At 48.8% G+C, this 12,145-nt stretch overlaps 1 protein-coding gene across 1 annotated transcript; it reads right to left on the reverse strand.

Moving 5' to 3' along the window:
* Window positions 1–2,606: 2,606 nt before the first annotated feature.
* On the reverse strand, window positions 2,607–9,130 carry LOC142899514 (inhibin beta A chain-like). The gene is made up of 2 exons (XM_076043124.1): window positions 8,626–9,130; window positions 2,607–3,652 (listed from the first exon to the last, which is right to left on the reverse strand). The coding sequence occupies exons 1-2, from the start codon at window positions 9,071–9,073 to the stop codon at window positions 2,694–2,696; spliced, it is 1,407 nt and encodes a 468-aa protein (XP_075899239.1). The 5' UTR covers window positions 9,074–9,130; the 3' UTR covers window positions 2,607–2,693.
* Window positions 9,131–12,145: the final 3,015 nt, after the last annotated feature.

The raw sequence follows: 12,145 nt of genomic DNA on the forward strand, positions 1-12,145 counted from the left end.
GAACAAAATACTCCATACACTCATCTTAAACCTCTGACTGTATTATTCAACTCATGATGTAGATTTGTTTTGAGATGTCCTTTTAGAACACATCATTATGTTTGATTCATTGAAGTGGTTGCAACCCAAATCAAGACAGCAATTCTGGCTTCAGTTCCTTTTATAGTGTTTACTTCCATTGTCCTCCGTATTTAAAATAAATTTATGACTCCTTATAATTTGCCATACTCACTTAAACATATGAATTTCCCTTGTTTCTTTCTCTTTAGAACCTCAAAAGACGTTGGTAAAAGGCCATTTCATTATAAGGCTCCATCAGATTGGTATGACCTCCCTCTTTTTTTTGCACAGTATTACCTCTTTTCATACACAGATTCACCATCGCTGCTCATCCTTCTCGACCTGCCAGCAGATTTCGACACGGTGGACCACGCCATCCTCCTGGAGCGCCTCCAAAAAACTGTTGGGCTTTCAGGCAGTGCCCTGCAGTGGTTCCAGTCCTACCTCTCAGACAGGACTGAATATTTGTCACTGGGAGGTAGCAAGTCCAGATTGCTCACTGTCTCATTGTGTCCTGCGGTGTCCCACAGGGTCGGTCCTCGGGCCCATCCTCTTTATCATCATATCATTTACATGCTCCCCTCGGTCGTGTCATCAGCAGACATGGGATATCCTTCCATTGCTATGCTGATGACACACAACTCTACATCAGTACCGCTCCTACCCCCTCTGCAGCCTTGTCTTCTCTTCCTGCCTGTCTCGAGGAGATAAAGGCATGAATGAGCAGCAACTACCTTCAACTGAACAGCAATAAAACCAAGGCTCTTCTTCTTGGCCCACCACATCATGTCCAGTCTTTACCTATAACCCAACTCGCCTTCGAGAGCCAGGTCATCTCTCTATCACACTCAATCATGAATATAGGGGTTTAGTTTGACCCCCACCTCACCTTCAACAACCGTATAAGGGAACTCTGCAAGACGTCGTTCTATCACCTCAGAAACATCTCCAAACTTCGCCCCACCTTAGCCACACCGGATGCAGAAAAGCTAGTCCATGCCTTTATCTCCTCAAGGCTGGACTACTGTAACAGACTTTTCTTCGGGATTCCTGGCAAGAGCATCCAGAAGCTGCAGCACATCCAGAACAGTGCTACCAGGGTCCTGATAAGGGTCCAAAAACATGATCACATAACCCCCATTCTGCGCACACAGCATTGGCTCCCTGTCTCCACCTGGATCAACTGCTCACTCACAAATGCATCACTAGACATGCACCGACATACCTACAAGAACTCATGAGTCCACAAACCTCCACCCGCTCCCTCAGATCTAAAGGCAGCCTGCTCCTCTGAGTCCTGAAGATGTTGTTTCTACGTGTTGCTAATTGTTGCTACAGGTTGCTTATTGTTGCTACATGTTTCTTATTGTTGCTTCCGGCTGATAGTTGTTACTACGTGTTGCTAATTGTTGATACTGGTTGATAGTTGTTGCTACATGTTGTTAATTGTTGCTACTCGCTGCTAGTTGATGCTACATGTTTATTATTTTTGCTTCCGGCTGCTAGTTGTTGCTACGTGTTGGTAATTGTTGCTACTGGCTGCTAGTTGATGGTACATGTTTATTATTATTGCTTCCGGCTGCTAGTTGTTGCTAATTATTGCTACCAGCTGCTAGTTGTTGCTAATCGTTGCCATGGAGTGCTAGTTTTTTTTCTTCTTCTCCTCATCAGGGTGAGCTGGAGGCTCCTGCCTCGGAGACGTGCGGAGCGAGTTTCAAAACTGACCTCTGACCTTTGACCCCTGTGAGAGCAGTGAGGGGGGACGCAGCCACTCGGTGTAACATGGTTTCAACTTTAATAGTAAAGCAGGAAGCAAACAAACAAACAAACCAACAAACAACCATGTGTGTAAAATAAATTCAATAAATTCATTGCCAAAATGGCCACAAGCTGAACGTTACATTTGGTGCAAGACATCAAAGCAACTCAGTCTGCAGGCTCCAAAGAGAGAAAGCAGAAAATAAAACTTTTTATTCTGACCAATCTGAGCGTCGTCGCTTTTAGTGCAACAAGAACAAAACAAAAAGCCCACAAAAAACGTTCACCACATTTCTGCATTAAAAATGCAGTTCAACATAAATACGTAAATAACAATTAAATAACATTATTATCATTGCTATTATTACTAGTAGTAATTACATGATTATTCCACCAACATGAAAACATTACAGAAGAAGCGTTCCAGCAGCTGGGCCAACACACAAACTCACACACAAACACACACACATATATGTACACACAACAATAACAATAACAACAACAACAACAACAACAATAATAACAACACGTGGAAATAAGTTGCATAGTTTGGAGATTTTTGTTTGTATTTTTTTTTTCCTTTTCTTTTCTCATTTTTGTTTTTTTTCTCCTCATCGGAAGCCTCGGCTCTCCGGTTCCTGTGGTCGCACATAAATAATCCTCCCTCCCTTCCCTCTTTCTCTCCTTCCTTCTCTCACTCCCGTCCTTGTTTCCCTCTCCTCCTTCATTCCCTTCCTCCCTCAATTCCTTCCCCTTCTTTCTCTCCTTCCTTCCCTCCCTTCACCTCTCCCTTCCCTCTTCATTCCCTCCCTCCCCCCTCTCGTAATAAAAATAAATTAGACATCCTTCTTTTTTCTCTTCTGCCTCCTCCCCCACTAGGAGCAGCCACACTCCTCCACCACCAGGTCCTGGACGTCCCTCTTGACGATGTTCTGATCCTGGTCGTAGTAGAGCAGTGACAGGGGCCGGAGGCGGGTGGGGACGCAGCAGGAACGCAGCCCCCCGGGGGGTCCTGAGCCACGCAGGCGCAGGTGGGCCAGCACGGCGCCATGGAAGGACCCGGCCCCGCCTGCTGCGCCTGCAGCTCCTACCAGTGAGCACTGGCCCTGGCAGTAGTGGGCCTGGTAGCCTGGCGGGGCAATGATCCAGTCACTCCAGCCAACATCCTTGAACGCCACGTAGAGGCTGCGCCTGCAGCACCCGCGCTGCCGCCGCCGCCCCTCCTCGCACTCCTCCGCCGCCCCCCGCCTGCTGCGGCTCCTCTGTTCCGCACCCGCTGGGTCGCCACCGCCGGGTCGGACCACCGCCGAGAGAAAGGGCCGGTGGGACTGCTGCTGCTGCTGTCCCCTGCTGGTGGAGGTGCTGGAGGTGGAGACCAGGACAGGTGTGGCGCCTGCCTGGGCGCACAGCGGGCAGGACACCCGCAGCCTGAAGGGGGCGCCACGGAGCAGCACCCCCCGCACCGCCAGGGGGATGGAGTGCCAGCCGCTGCGCCGCAACTCCACTGTCTTCTCCCCCAGCAGCGCCCCCTGTGGCAGCGAGGAGAGGCGCAGGGTGACCCGCGGATGGCCCCTGCCGGAGGAGCTGGAGGTGGAACTGCTGGAGCTGCTGTTTCTGCTACTGGAGCTGAAGCTGGAGCTGCTGCACCTGCTGCTGCTGCTGTTTCTGGTGGACCTGGTGTTGGAGCTGCTGCTGCTGCACCTGCTGCTGCGGTTGCTCTTGGCCAGGCGCAGGAAGAGCCAGATGTCGGCCTGCTCCACCACCCAGGGGTCCTCAACCTCCCCTCCCCCACCACCGCCAGACAGCAGGAAGTGGAGCTCATCCGGAGACTCACCTGACCAAGAGAGAGAGAGGAAGAGAAAGAGGGAGAGAGACATTGAAACATTGACCTTTAACCACCAATTTGTTGTTTTATTTGTTTAAGTAAGGTTCATATTTTTTTTAATATGACATACAATGTGTTAATCATCATCATTGTAATATCAATCAAAAAGACACAAATTTCTGTAAGTCAGAAACCAACTTTGAAAATATGTGAACTCAGCTTTCACTCGTGCGTCCACGAACATAAACATTAACTCTGTTGATCCTGTTAATTTCATTATATTTCTTCTGGTTCGCCAGGTGCTAATTTTTGCTTGACCCAATTCAGAAATTGACAGAACAAACCTATTTTGCCACTGAGTATTTGGGGCCAAAAACAAACCACTGGTCATCAGGAGTAAATCCTAACCTAGCAAGCCATTGCTGCAGTAGAGGGGGCTACCCACAGATTGTCCAGAGTTTCCTCTTCCTGGCAATAGGCACAATGACTCTGGTTCTGATGATTAAAGTGTTAGTAGTAGTAGTTGGTGGCCACAACCCCACGTATCACCCACCACTGCAAATCAGCAGTCGATTTTTCTATGGGAGGCTGTGCAAGCTCATTGACCAATCCTCGACTCCCTGACACCTAACAAAAGGCACTGCCACACAGTACGAGTCTTTCTTGAAGCTCTTGCATAGATCCATATGTTTAAGTCTCCCAAAGGTTAGTGGCGTCACTGCTTGCTCTTCCACCACGCGAGGGGTGACAGACAGACTTGGAAAACTTGTCTCCAACGCACCACTGCAGGCAGAGGGCTCCCTTTCCAAGGCTTCTCTAAAGAGACCTAGAAGCTAGTTCACTACTTCCTGCAGGATATTGGTCAGTAGACGTTGAGATTGGATGCCAGTCTCCTGACTGAGTCTCGCAGCACTCTCTCGTTGGCCTTTCAATCTCAGTCCAGGGAGCTTCGTTAGAGAGGGATTGGCAAAAAATCTGTTGTAAAGTGAAGGAGTCCAGCAACTTGCTCTTAATAAATGGATTGTAGAAAAGTGGCTCCCCACCCACCTTGCCGCAGAGCTGAGAGTTGCTCCTCCTAATTGTCACATGACTGAGCTCCATGACTGCAGTAACAACTGGTAAAATGAGGTATGTGTTGAACATATCCAATCCCTCCAAGTCCAGCAGGAATAGATGTTTGTCACGGCCAAGGTTTTTCACAGGACTAAGCAGTAGAAAGGCTGTTTGAGGCCACATATGCTGTCCATGGTACAACAGACGCACAGTCTGTAAATGGAAGATGGTTAATCTACTGCGCAGGTCAATGAACCCCTGCCCCCCCAGTTCACCAGTATCTTCTGAATGTTATCAATAAGCGTGACAGGAGGTTTCAACACAATCAGTCGGTGCCAGAACATCGAGACTACCGGGTTACTGACAACCAAGGTACTACTGGATACAGGATATTCCGTTTCGGTCTGTTTGAGAGATGTTTAGCGACTATTTCATAGGGTGTGCAAATAAGTGAAACTGGTCTCCAGTTCTTTTAAAGTAAAAAAAAAAACTGGTTGGTAAGAGTCCTCGATCCAGGCATAGACTCAGCACAGCAATCAAGTCTTGTCCAATTAAAATCCAAAAAGTCTTGTCGTACTCAGACGGCAGTCCATCAATGCCACAGCAGGGTTGCTGCATTGCAGCAAAAACTTCTTCAAAAAGGTTGTTGGGGTCCAAGTATGTTGCCACGGTTTCATCTGGACCTTGAAGGATGATTTCAGAACCAGAATCCAGACTACGGTCTTCTGCTTGAAAACGTTAGCAATAAAATTTTTATTGCTAATTTTCTCATCTCAGATGAATTTGCGGCGCATCAGCCATCGGGGAGCTTGAGATGTAGCATTTGATTATGTTCTTTGACTTTTCTCTCCAATTTAAGGAGGAAGCAGGTTGGGGCGTCAACGTCCTTAATTGTTGAAATCCCTGTCTTAATTAAGGAACCTTTTGCTTTTTCATGGAGAAAGACGCTGAGGGCTTCCTTTCCTCCTTCCCAGGCTCTGTTGCTGTGAAGATCTCCCCCTAATGGTTTCATTTTCAAAACCTCATCGTTTTTCTTTCTCTCAATTGTTGCCATAAATCTGAGACAGAGGGTTCTGTTTTGAATCAATCTCAGATTAAAGGTCCAGTAGGGACATCGTTGACGGTGTATTAAAGAAAAATCCGTGATGAGTGTGTGATGATCCGAGAACCCCGCTGGAGATATTCCAGTTACCTATTATTGTTTCTTTGATTAATGTTGATTCTGTCCAGTCGAACTGCTCCAACATTACCATTGGTAACTTTGGCCCTTGTATATCATTTCATTGTTGGATGAGGTTTTCTCCAAGCATCTATAAAGTCCTTTTCGCTAATTATTTTAGATGAGGTGGAAGCTGATGGAGGATGTGTTTCTCCAGTTACGTTTCAGCCAATGTCCAGTTGAATGGTACAATTCCAGTCCTCTCCCAACACTACAACTGAGGAGTTGTTTAGTTGATTCAGTGGACTCTTGAGTTCTGTAAATGATTTCATCCTTTGAGTGACTGAATTACGTGTGTAAACATTTATAAAAGTAAAGGCCGTATTTTTTCCCCCTCTCATTTCCTTTCTAATTTTCGTCATGAGTTTTTTAAGCTGAAATCTTTCTTGTTTGCTAAGTTGTTTATAGAGTGCCTGCCGTCTTATTTTCAATCACAGAGTTGATAAACTTATCAAGGTCAAGAAAAAAAATAAATCTGTAAGATTAACTGATGGTCTCTCATATGTAGCATCCAGAAATTCACTAAGCTTTTGCAGCGTGTACATTTGTCTTCTTCCAATCATTGTAGTGTCAGAGTATTAAGCTCAATGAACCTGTGACTCACTCTTAGTCATACACAAATCGTTTTTTATTTCCTCAATTGTTTTTTTCATCAACTCGATCTTTTCTTCTTTTTTTTTTTTCAAACTTGGCTTTTGAAAGTCACTTCGAGAATACCTGACTTATCACTGAGGTAAACCTCAAACCTCAAATGGTCAAGGGTGATTCCCATTTTCCACCAGCTGATGAACGTGTCGTTCCTCCCAAAGAAAAGCCACGACGGCCTTGTTCATTCAAGAGACATACGTCATATTTTCACGACCGAAATCCCTCCCACGGGCAGTAAAAGCCGCTCCATGGTGTACCGTGGTGCCGTCACAATCCAAACTCTGTGTTTGACGGACAGAGAGGTCGCCGTCAACACAACAAACACAGAAAAACTCCTAGATTTTCGCCTAGGTGGGCAAATCAATAAACCAAACACTTCTTACCTTTTCATAGAAGAGAGAAAAGAATGCAAGAAGGAAGTGAGATGGAAAGTTAGTTTGAAAAGTTGTGCGCTCTCTTCAGACGCTCCACGCTCACAGTCACAAACAAAAGCTCCCAGCATGCAGTGCGGAGAGAGAGAGAGAGAGAGAGGGAGGGCAAGGGTAGCAGGAGAGAGCGAGAGACGTCAGAGGAGAATAAGCGAGAGAGGGCAGGGAAAGAGAGAGAGAGAGGGGGGGGGGCAGGGAGGTGAGGAGCAGCATTACACACACACACTATGAGTTTTAGCTTAGTTTGCTAGCTTTCTCCATAGTTGTTTCCATAGCCTCCCCTTAGCTTTGATGCTAAGCTAATAGAAGGTGCTAAGTTAACTGAAACAGGAGGAAGTTAAAGACCCAGTGCGCCCGGGAATCATAGGGTGATCTATCCCCCCAAATCCAACCCCGAATACTGAGAGCCAAGCAGGGAGGCAATTGGACAGTCTTTGGTATGACCTCATTGTCCTATGATCCTAGCTGGCCTGAAATGACACACACACACACACACACACACACACACACACACACGCGAGCGCAGTGGTCTGTTTAGTCTGGGTCCTGACAGCAGAGCAGCAGGTCTTCATCATTGGGAGGAGAAGGAGGAGGAGGAGGCGCAGCTTTACAATTGATAACCTGAATACCTGACCCCTCCGCCCCCCGTTAGCACCTGATGCTAAGCTAAACCGAGTCAGATGAGGGTGGGGGCGGGTTGTTCTCCTGTCTGTGCAGACGGTGAGAACGGACTCTGGACTCCAGTCTGGTTAAGTTGTTTACTACGGGGAGTGAGTCATCTCCGCAGACAGAGAGCATCTTTGACATCAAAGATCCAAAAGCCAGACGACGAGCCGTGCGGCCCCCCCACAAAAAAACGAGAAAAAAAAACCACGACTGTCAACAAGCTAGCAGCACGCTAACATAGGTGGAGGGGGAAAAAAAAGAAGAAAACACCCCAATTATTGCGCAACTGGGACAGACAGAGGGTGGGAGGGAGAGAGAGAGGGAGATGGAGGGAGGGAGGGATGTAGAGAGGGGTGGGAAGGGAGGAGTGAGTTAGGGATAGAGAGAACGAGGGCGAAAGGGAAGGAGGGAGGGGGAGAGAGAGGTGGACCCTGCCTCTCCCTCTCTCTACTCATCCCCCTCCCCCCTCTCTCTCTCTCTCCCTCCCTCAGCAGATGGATGAACCTGGACTCATCTTCATCACCATCATCACCTTCATCATTATCACCAGTTCAGCATCACCATCTTCATTATCATGACCATCATCTTCATCACCTCCATCATCATCATCAACCCCATCTTCATCATCACTATCATTATCTTCATCATCATCATCACCATCTTCATCATCATCATCATCATCATCATCATTATCATCACCTCCATCATCTTTATCATCATCATCTTCATCACCACTATCACATCATCAAACTCCCTGCTGCAGGTGTCAAAGGTCAACAGCCCAGCGACCCCCTCCCTCTCCAGTCTGCATCAGTACTACTGAGCAGGTCCACACACACACACACACACACACACACACACACACACTGCGAGTTTTAGCTTGGCTTCTCAGCTGCTTCCGTAACACCTCTGTTAGCATCGAAGTGAAGAGAAGTTGCTAACAAACACAAACACCTACAATCACTCACCGGCCTCGGCGAAGGTGATGATCTCCGTCGTCTCTCGGTCTCCCCCTCCTGCTCCTCCTCCTGCTGCTCCTCCTCCTTCGGCTCCCCAGGCCCCCTCCCCTCCCTCCCCCGCCAGGTGCAGCTTCCGCAGGACGCTGCTGAGGGAGGCGCGAGGCAGCGGCCGGGTCACATTGGGGCGGCTCCGGAGCTGCAGCGCGTCCAGGATGTGCTTCTTCACCGCCTCCACCACCACCGCCTGCTCCTCCTCCAGCTTCCCCTGCTCCTCCTCCTCCCTCCTCAGCCGCGCCAGGGCGCAGGACGCGCAGTCGGACACCTGCTGCTGCTGCTGCTGCTGCTGCTGCAGGTCCCAGGATGAGGAGGAGGATGCTGCTGCGATGCCGGTGGTGCTGGCGGAGATCCGGAGGAGCAGCAGCACAGAGGTCCAGCTGAGCAGCGGTAGCAGCCGCATGACAGCGGGAATGACGGAGAGATAGAGAGTTTGGAGTTTGGTGGCGGTGAGGGTGGAGCAGCCGGAGGTGGAGCTGCGGCTGGAGTCCCTTGAAGTTTTGGAGGCTGAACTTGAGGGAGAAACGAGCGATAATCCTCCCGTTTCTGGTGGAGGAGCAGATGGCTGGAGGCTGTGGAGGCAACACCACCAAAGAAGAAGAAGTAGAAGAAGGAGGGGGAAAAGGACAAGGAGGAGGAGGAGAAACAGAAGGAGAAGAAGGAGTAGGAGGAGAAGAAACAGAGAGTCTGAGATGGATGGAGAAGAAGCTCCGGAGTGTGTTCACACACACACACACAGAGAGAGAGAGAGAGAGAGAGAGAGAGTGTGTGTATGTAAGTGAGCGAGCCAATCAGTAAGCGAGTTTCAATCTCTCTCTTTCCAGCTCTGCCCTCTCTCGCCACCGACTGCCTCGCTCGCTCACCAGTTGAATGCTTTTAAGCTCGGTGGGCTGGACTCTCGCTCGCTTTTTCTCTCTCTCTCCCTCTCTCTCTCTGTGACTCACACACACACACACACACTCCAAACTTTTACTCCCCGCCTTCCCTGGAAGGAGGGGGTGGGGGGTGAGGTAGCGAGTCAGCTGTGAGTGTAGAGGAAGTGGAGGAGACGCACTCGTCTGGGATTCTCCCTCCGTTCTGATGACATCATCAGTGGAAGAAGACTGTGTGTGTGTGTGTGTGTGTGTGTGTGTGTATGAGAGAGAGAGAGTGTGTGTGTGTGTGTGAGGATGGATGGATGGAATGAATGGATGGATGCGCAGCTTCTTCTCCTCCTTATTCTTCTTCTCTTCCTTCTCCTCTATCTCCTTCTTCTCTTCCTCCTCCTCTTCCTTCTCCTCCTGCTCCTCCTTCTCATCCTCATCTTCCTCCTCTTTCTACTCCCGCTCCTTCTCTTGTCTTTTTAAGGTCATGAAATGTAGCCAGGGCGTCTGAAGGCTCCTCAGCAGTTCCTGTTTATCTAAGACGCTTTTTTCCCCCGTCATGCCTCACCAGCGACATGCCGCTGACTAACTGGACGTCAAGTGTTTTTATGGTAAGAACAGGAACTTTTGCAGCTGCTGCTGCTGCTGTCGGGGTTTCACTCTCACTCAGTGTGTCTGCTCTCATGCGGTCCAGCCCACCAATCACATTCCAGATCTCACATCTGAGAGCTGAGGAAGAGGGGCGGGTGGGGGTGGGGGGAGAGTGCCGGCAGCTCCCTGATTGGCCGGCTGCAGGATCCTCCCCTCTAGGCCGGGCGTGACTTTTCAGCGTCAGACTGTAGACCTGGAACACACACACACACACACACACACACACACCACTTATTAAGGATGTGTTTACTGTTGAGACTGAGACACTGAGAAAAGTTTCCTCCTGAGACACTTCCTCAAAGTGTCTCAGGAGGAAACTTTTCTCAACCTGGTTCTCAACCAGGAAGTGAGAAACAGCAAACAGGAAGTGGTGGCGTGGGAAGGACATGGAGGAGCTCTGAGGCTGTGGCTGTCTCTCAATTCAGGGTCTGCATCCTTCGAAGGCTGCATTTGAAGGCCAGTTGCGTCATAGCACTGCGCAAAGGCTTGTCCCAATTCCCAGAAATCCTAAGGACGCTCCAAATGCGTACTCGGAATGCGCCCTACTTTTAGCCGATTCCAAGGATGCACCGCTACTATCCTTCGCGTCCTTCTATATCCCAGGATGCTTTGCGTGTTACTGCAAAGCATCCTGGGATCCTGGGAAGTCGGCTGAACTTTCGGCATCTACTGGCAAAGACCAACATATGAATGTAAGTATTCAAATTTCACATAAAATATTACGTTTTTAATTTAGAGTTTTTACTTATTTGAACATCCAACGCCATCGTTGGATGGCGAACCAATGGTTAGTTTGATGCTATAAAAACGTCACTTCCGGGATTGGTCAGCAGGGGGGAACGGAGATGACGCCACCAGGAAATACGCCGAAGGCTAGACCGTCCTGTGTGGTTACCAGGGAGGCGGGTTTGGTTCGTCCTTCTAGGCCCGGGTCCTTCAGAGGACACTTCCTTCCGACAAAGGACGCTTCCTTCGAAGGCTGCACACAGCCATTGTCTCAATTCAGGGTCTGCAGCCTTCGGAGCCTGCATTTGAAGGCCAGTTAGCACGGCACAAAGGTCTGTACCCAATTCACTAAAATTTGAAGGATGCTCCAAATCCGCCCTTCAAAAGCGTCCTCCTTTTACTCGATTCGTAGGATGCACCATCTACTTCGCTGCCTCCCGTATCCCAGGATGCTTTGCATGCTGCTGGGATCCTCGGAAGTCAGCTGAAATGGCAGCATCTACATCAATGTAAGTATTCAAATTTCACATAAAATATAACGTTTTTACCGTAAGGTTTTTACTGAGTTGAACATCAACGCCATATATGTGAAACCAAAACCCCCAAATTCAGTTAAAATATGTGACTGTTAATGCTGAGTAATGGTTAGCTTGATGCTATAAAAATGTCACTTCCAGGGTTGGCCAGCAGTCGGGAACGGCGGTGAAGCAACCAGGAAATACGCCAAAGGCTCGACCTTCCCGTTTGGTTACCGGGGAGGCGGGTTTGGGTTCTACCTCTGGCCATCTGGCCGACGGAGGCTGCAGATACTGAACTGAGAGACAGCCTGAGTCTTCAGGAACCTGTCTGAAATATTCCTGTAATGTCCTGGAAGGTTTTGAAAGGTCATGAAAAGGTCCTTGAAAGTTACTGGAAGGTCCTGTAGGTCGTGGAAGGTCATAATGGTCCTGGAAGGTCCTGAAAGTCTGGGAATGTCATGAAAGGTCCTGGAAAGGTCCTGAAGGATCTGGAAGGTACTGGAAAGTTCCTGATAGGTGTCTAGAAGGTCCTAGAAGGTTTTCAGGAAGGTCCTGTTGGGTTCCTGGAAGGCCCTGAAGGTCTTGGAAGGTCATAATGGTCCTGGAAGGTCCTGAAAGTCTTGGAATGTCATGAAAGGTCCTGGAAGTTTTTGGAAGGTTCCTGGAAGACCTAGTAAGATGTGTAGATGATCCTGGAAGCTTTTCTGGAAGGTCCTG

This window comes from Nelusetta ayraudi, unplaced genomic scaffold (assembly GCF_046127955.1).
Source record: "Nelusetta ayraudi isolate G7.1 ecotype Tasmania unplaced genomic scaffold, CSIRO-AGI_Nayr_v1 ptg000073l, whole genome shotgun sequence".
Lineage (NCBI taxonomy): Eukaryota > Metazoa > Chordata > Actinopteri > Tetraodontiformes > Monacanthidae > Nelusetta > Nelusetta ayraudi.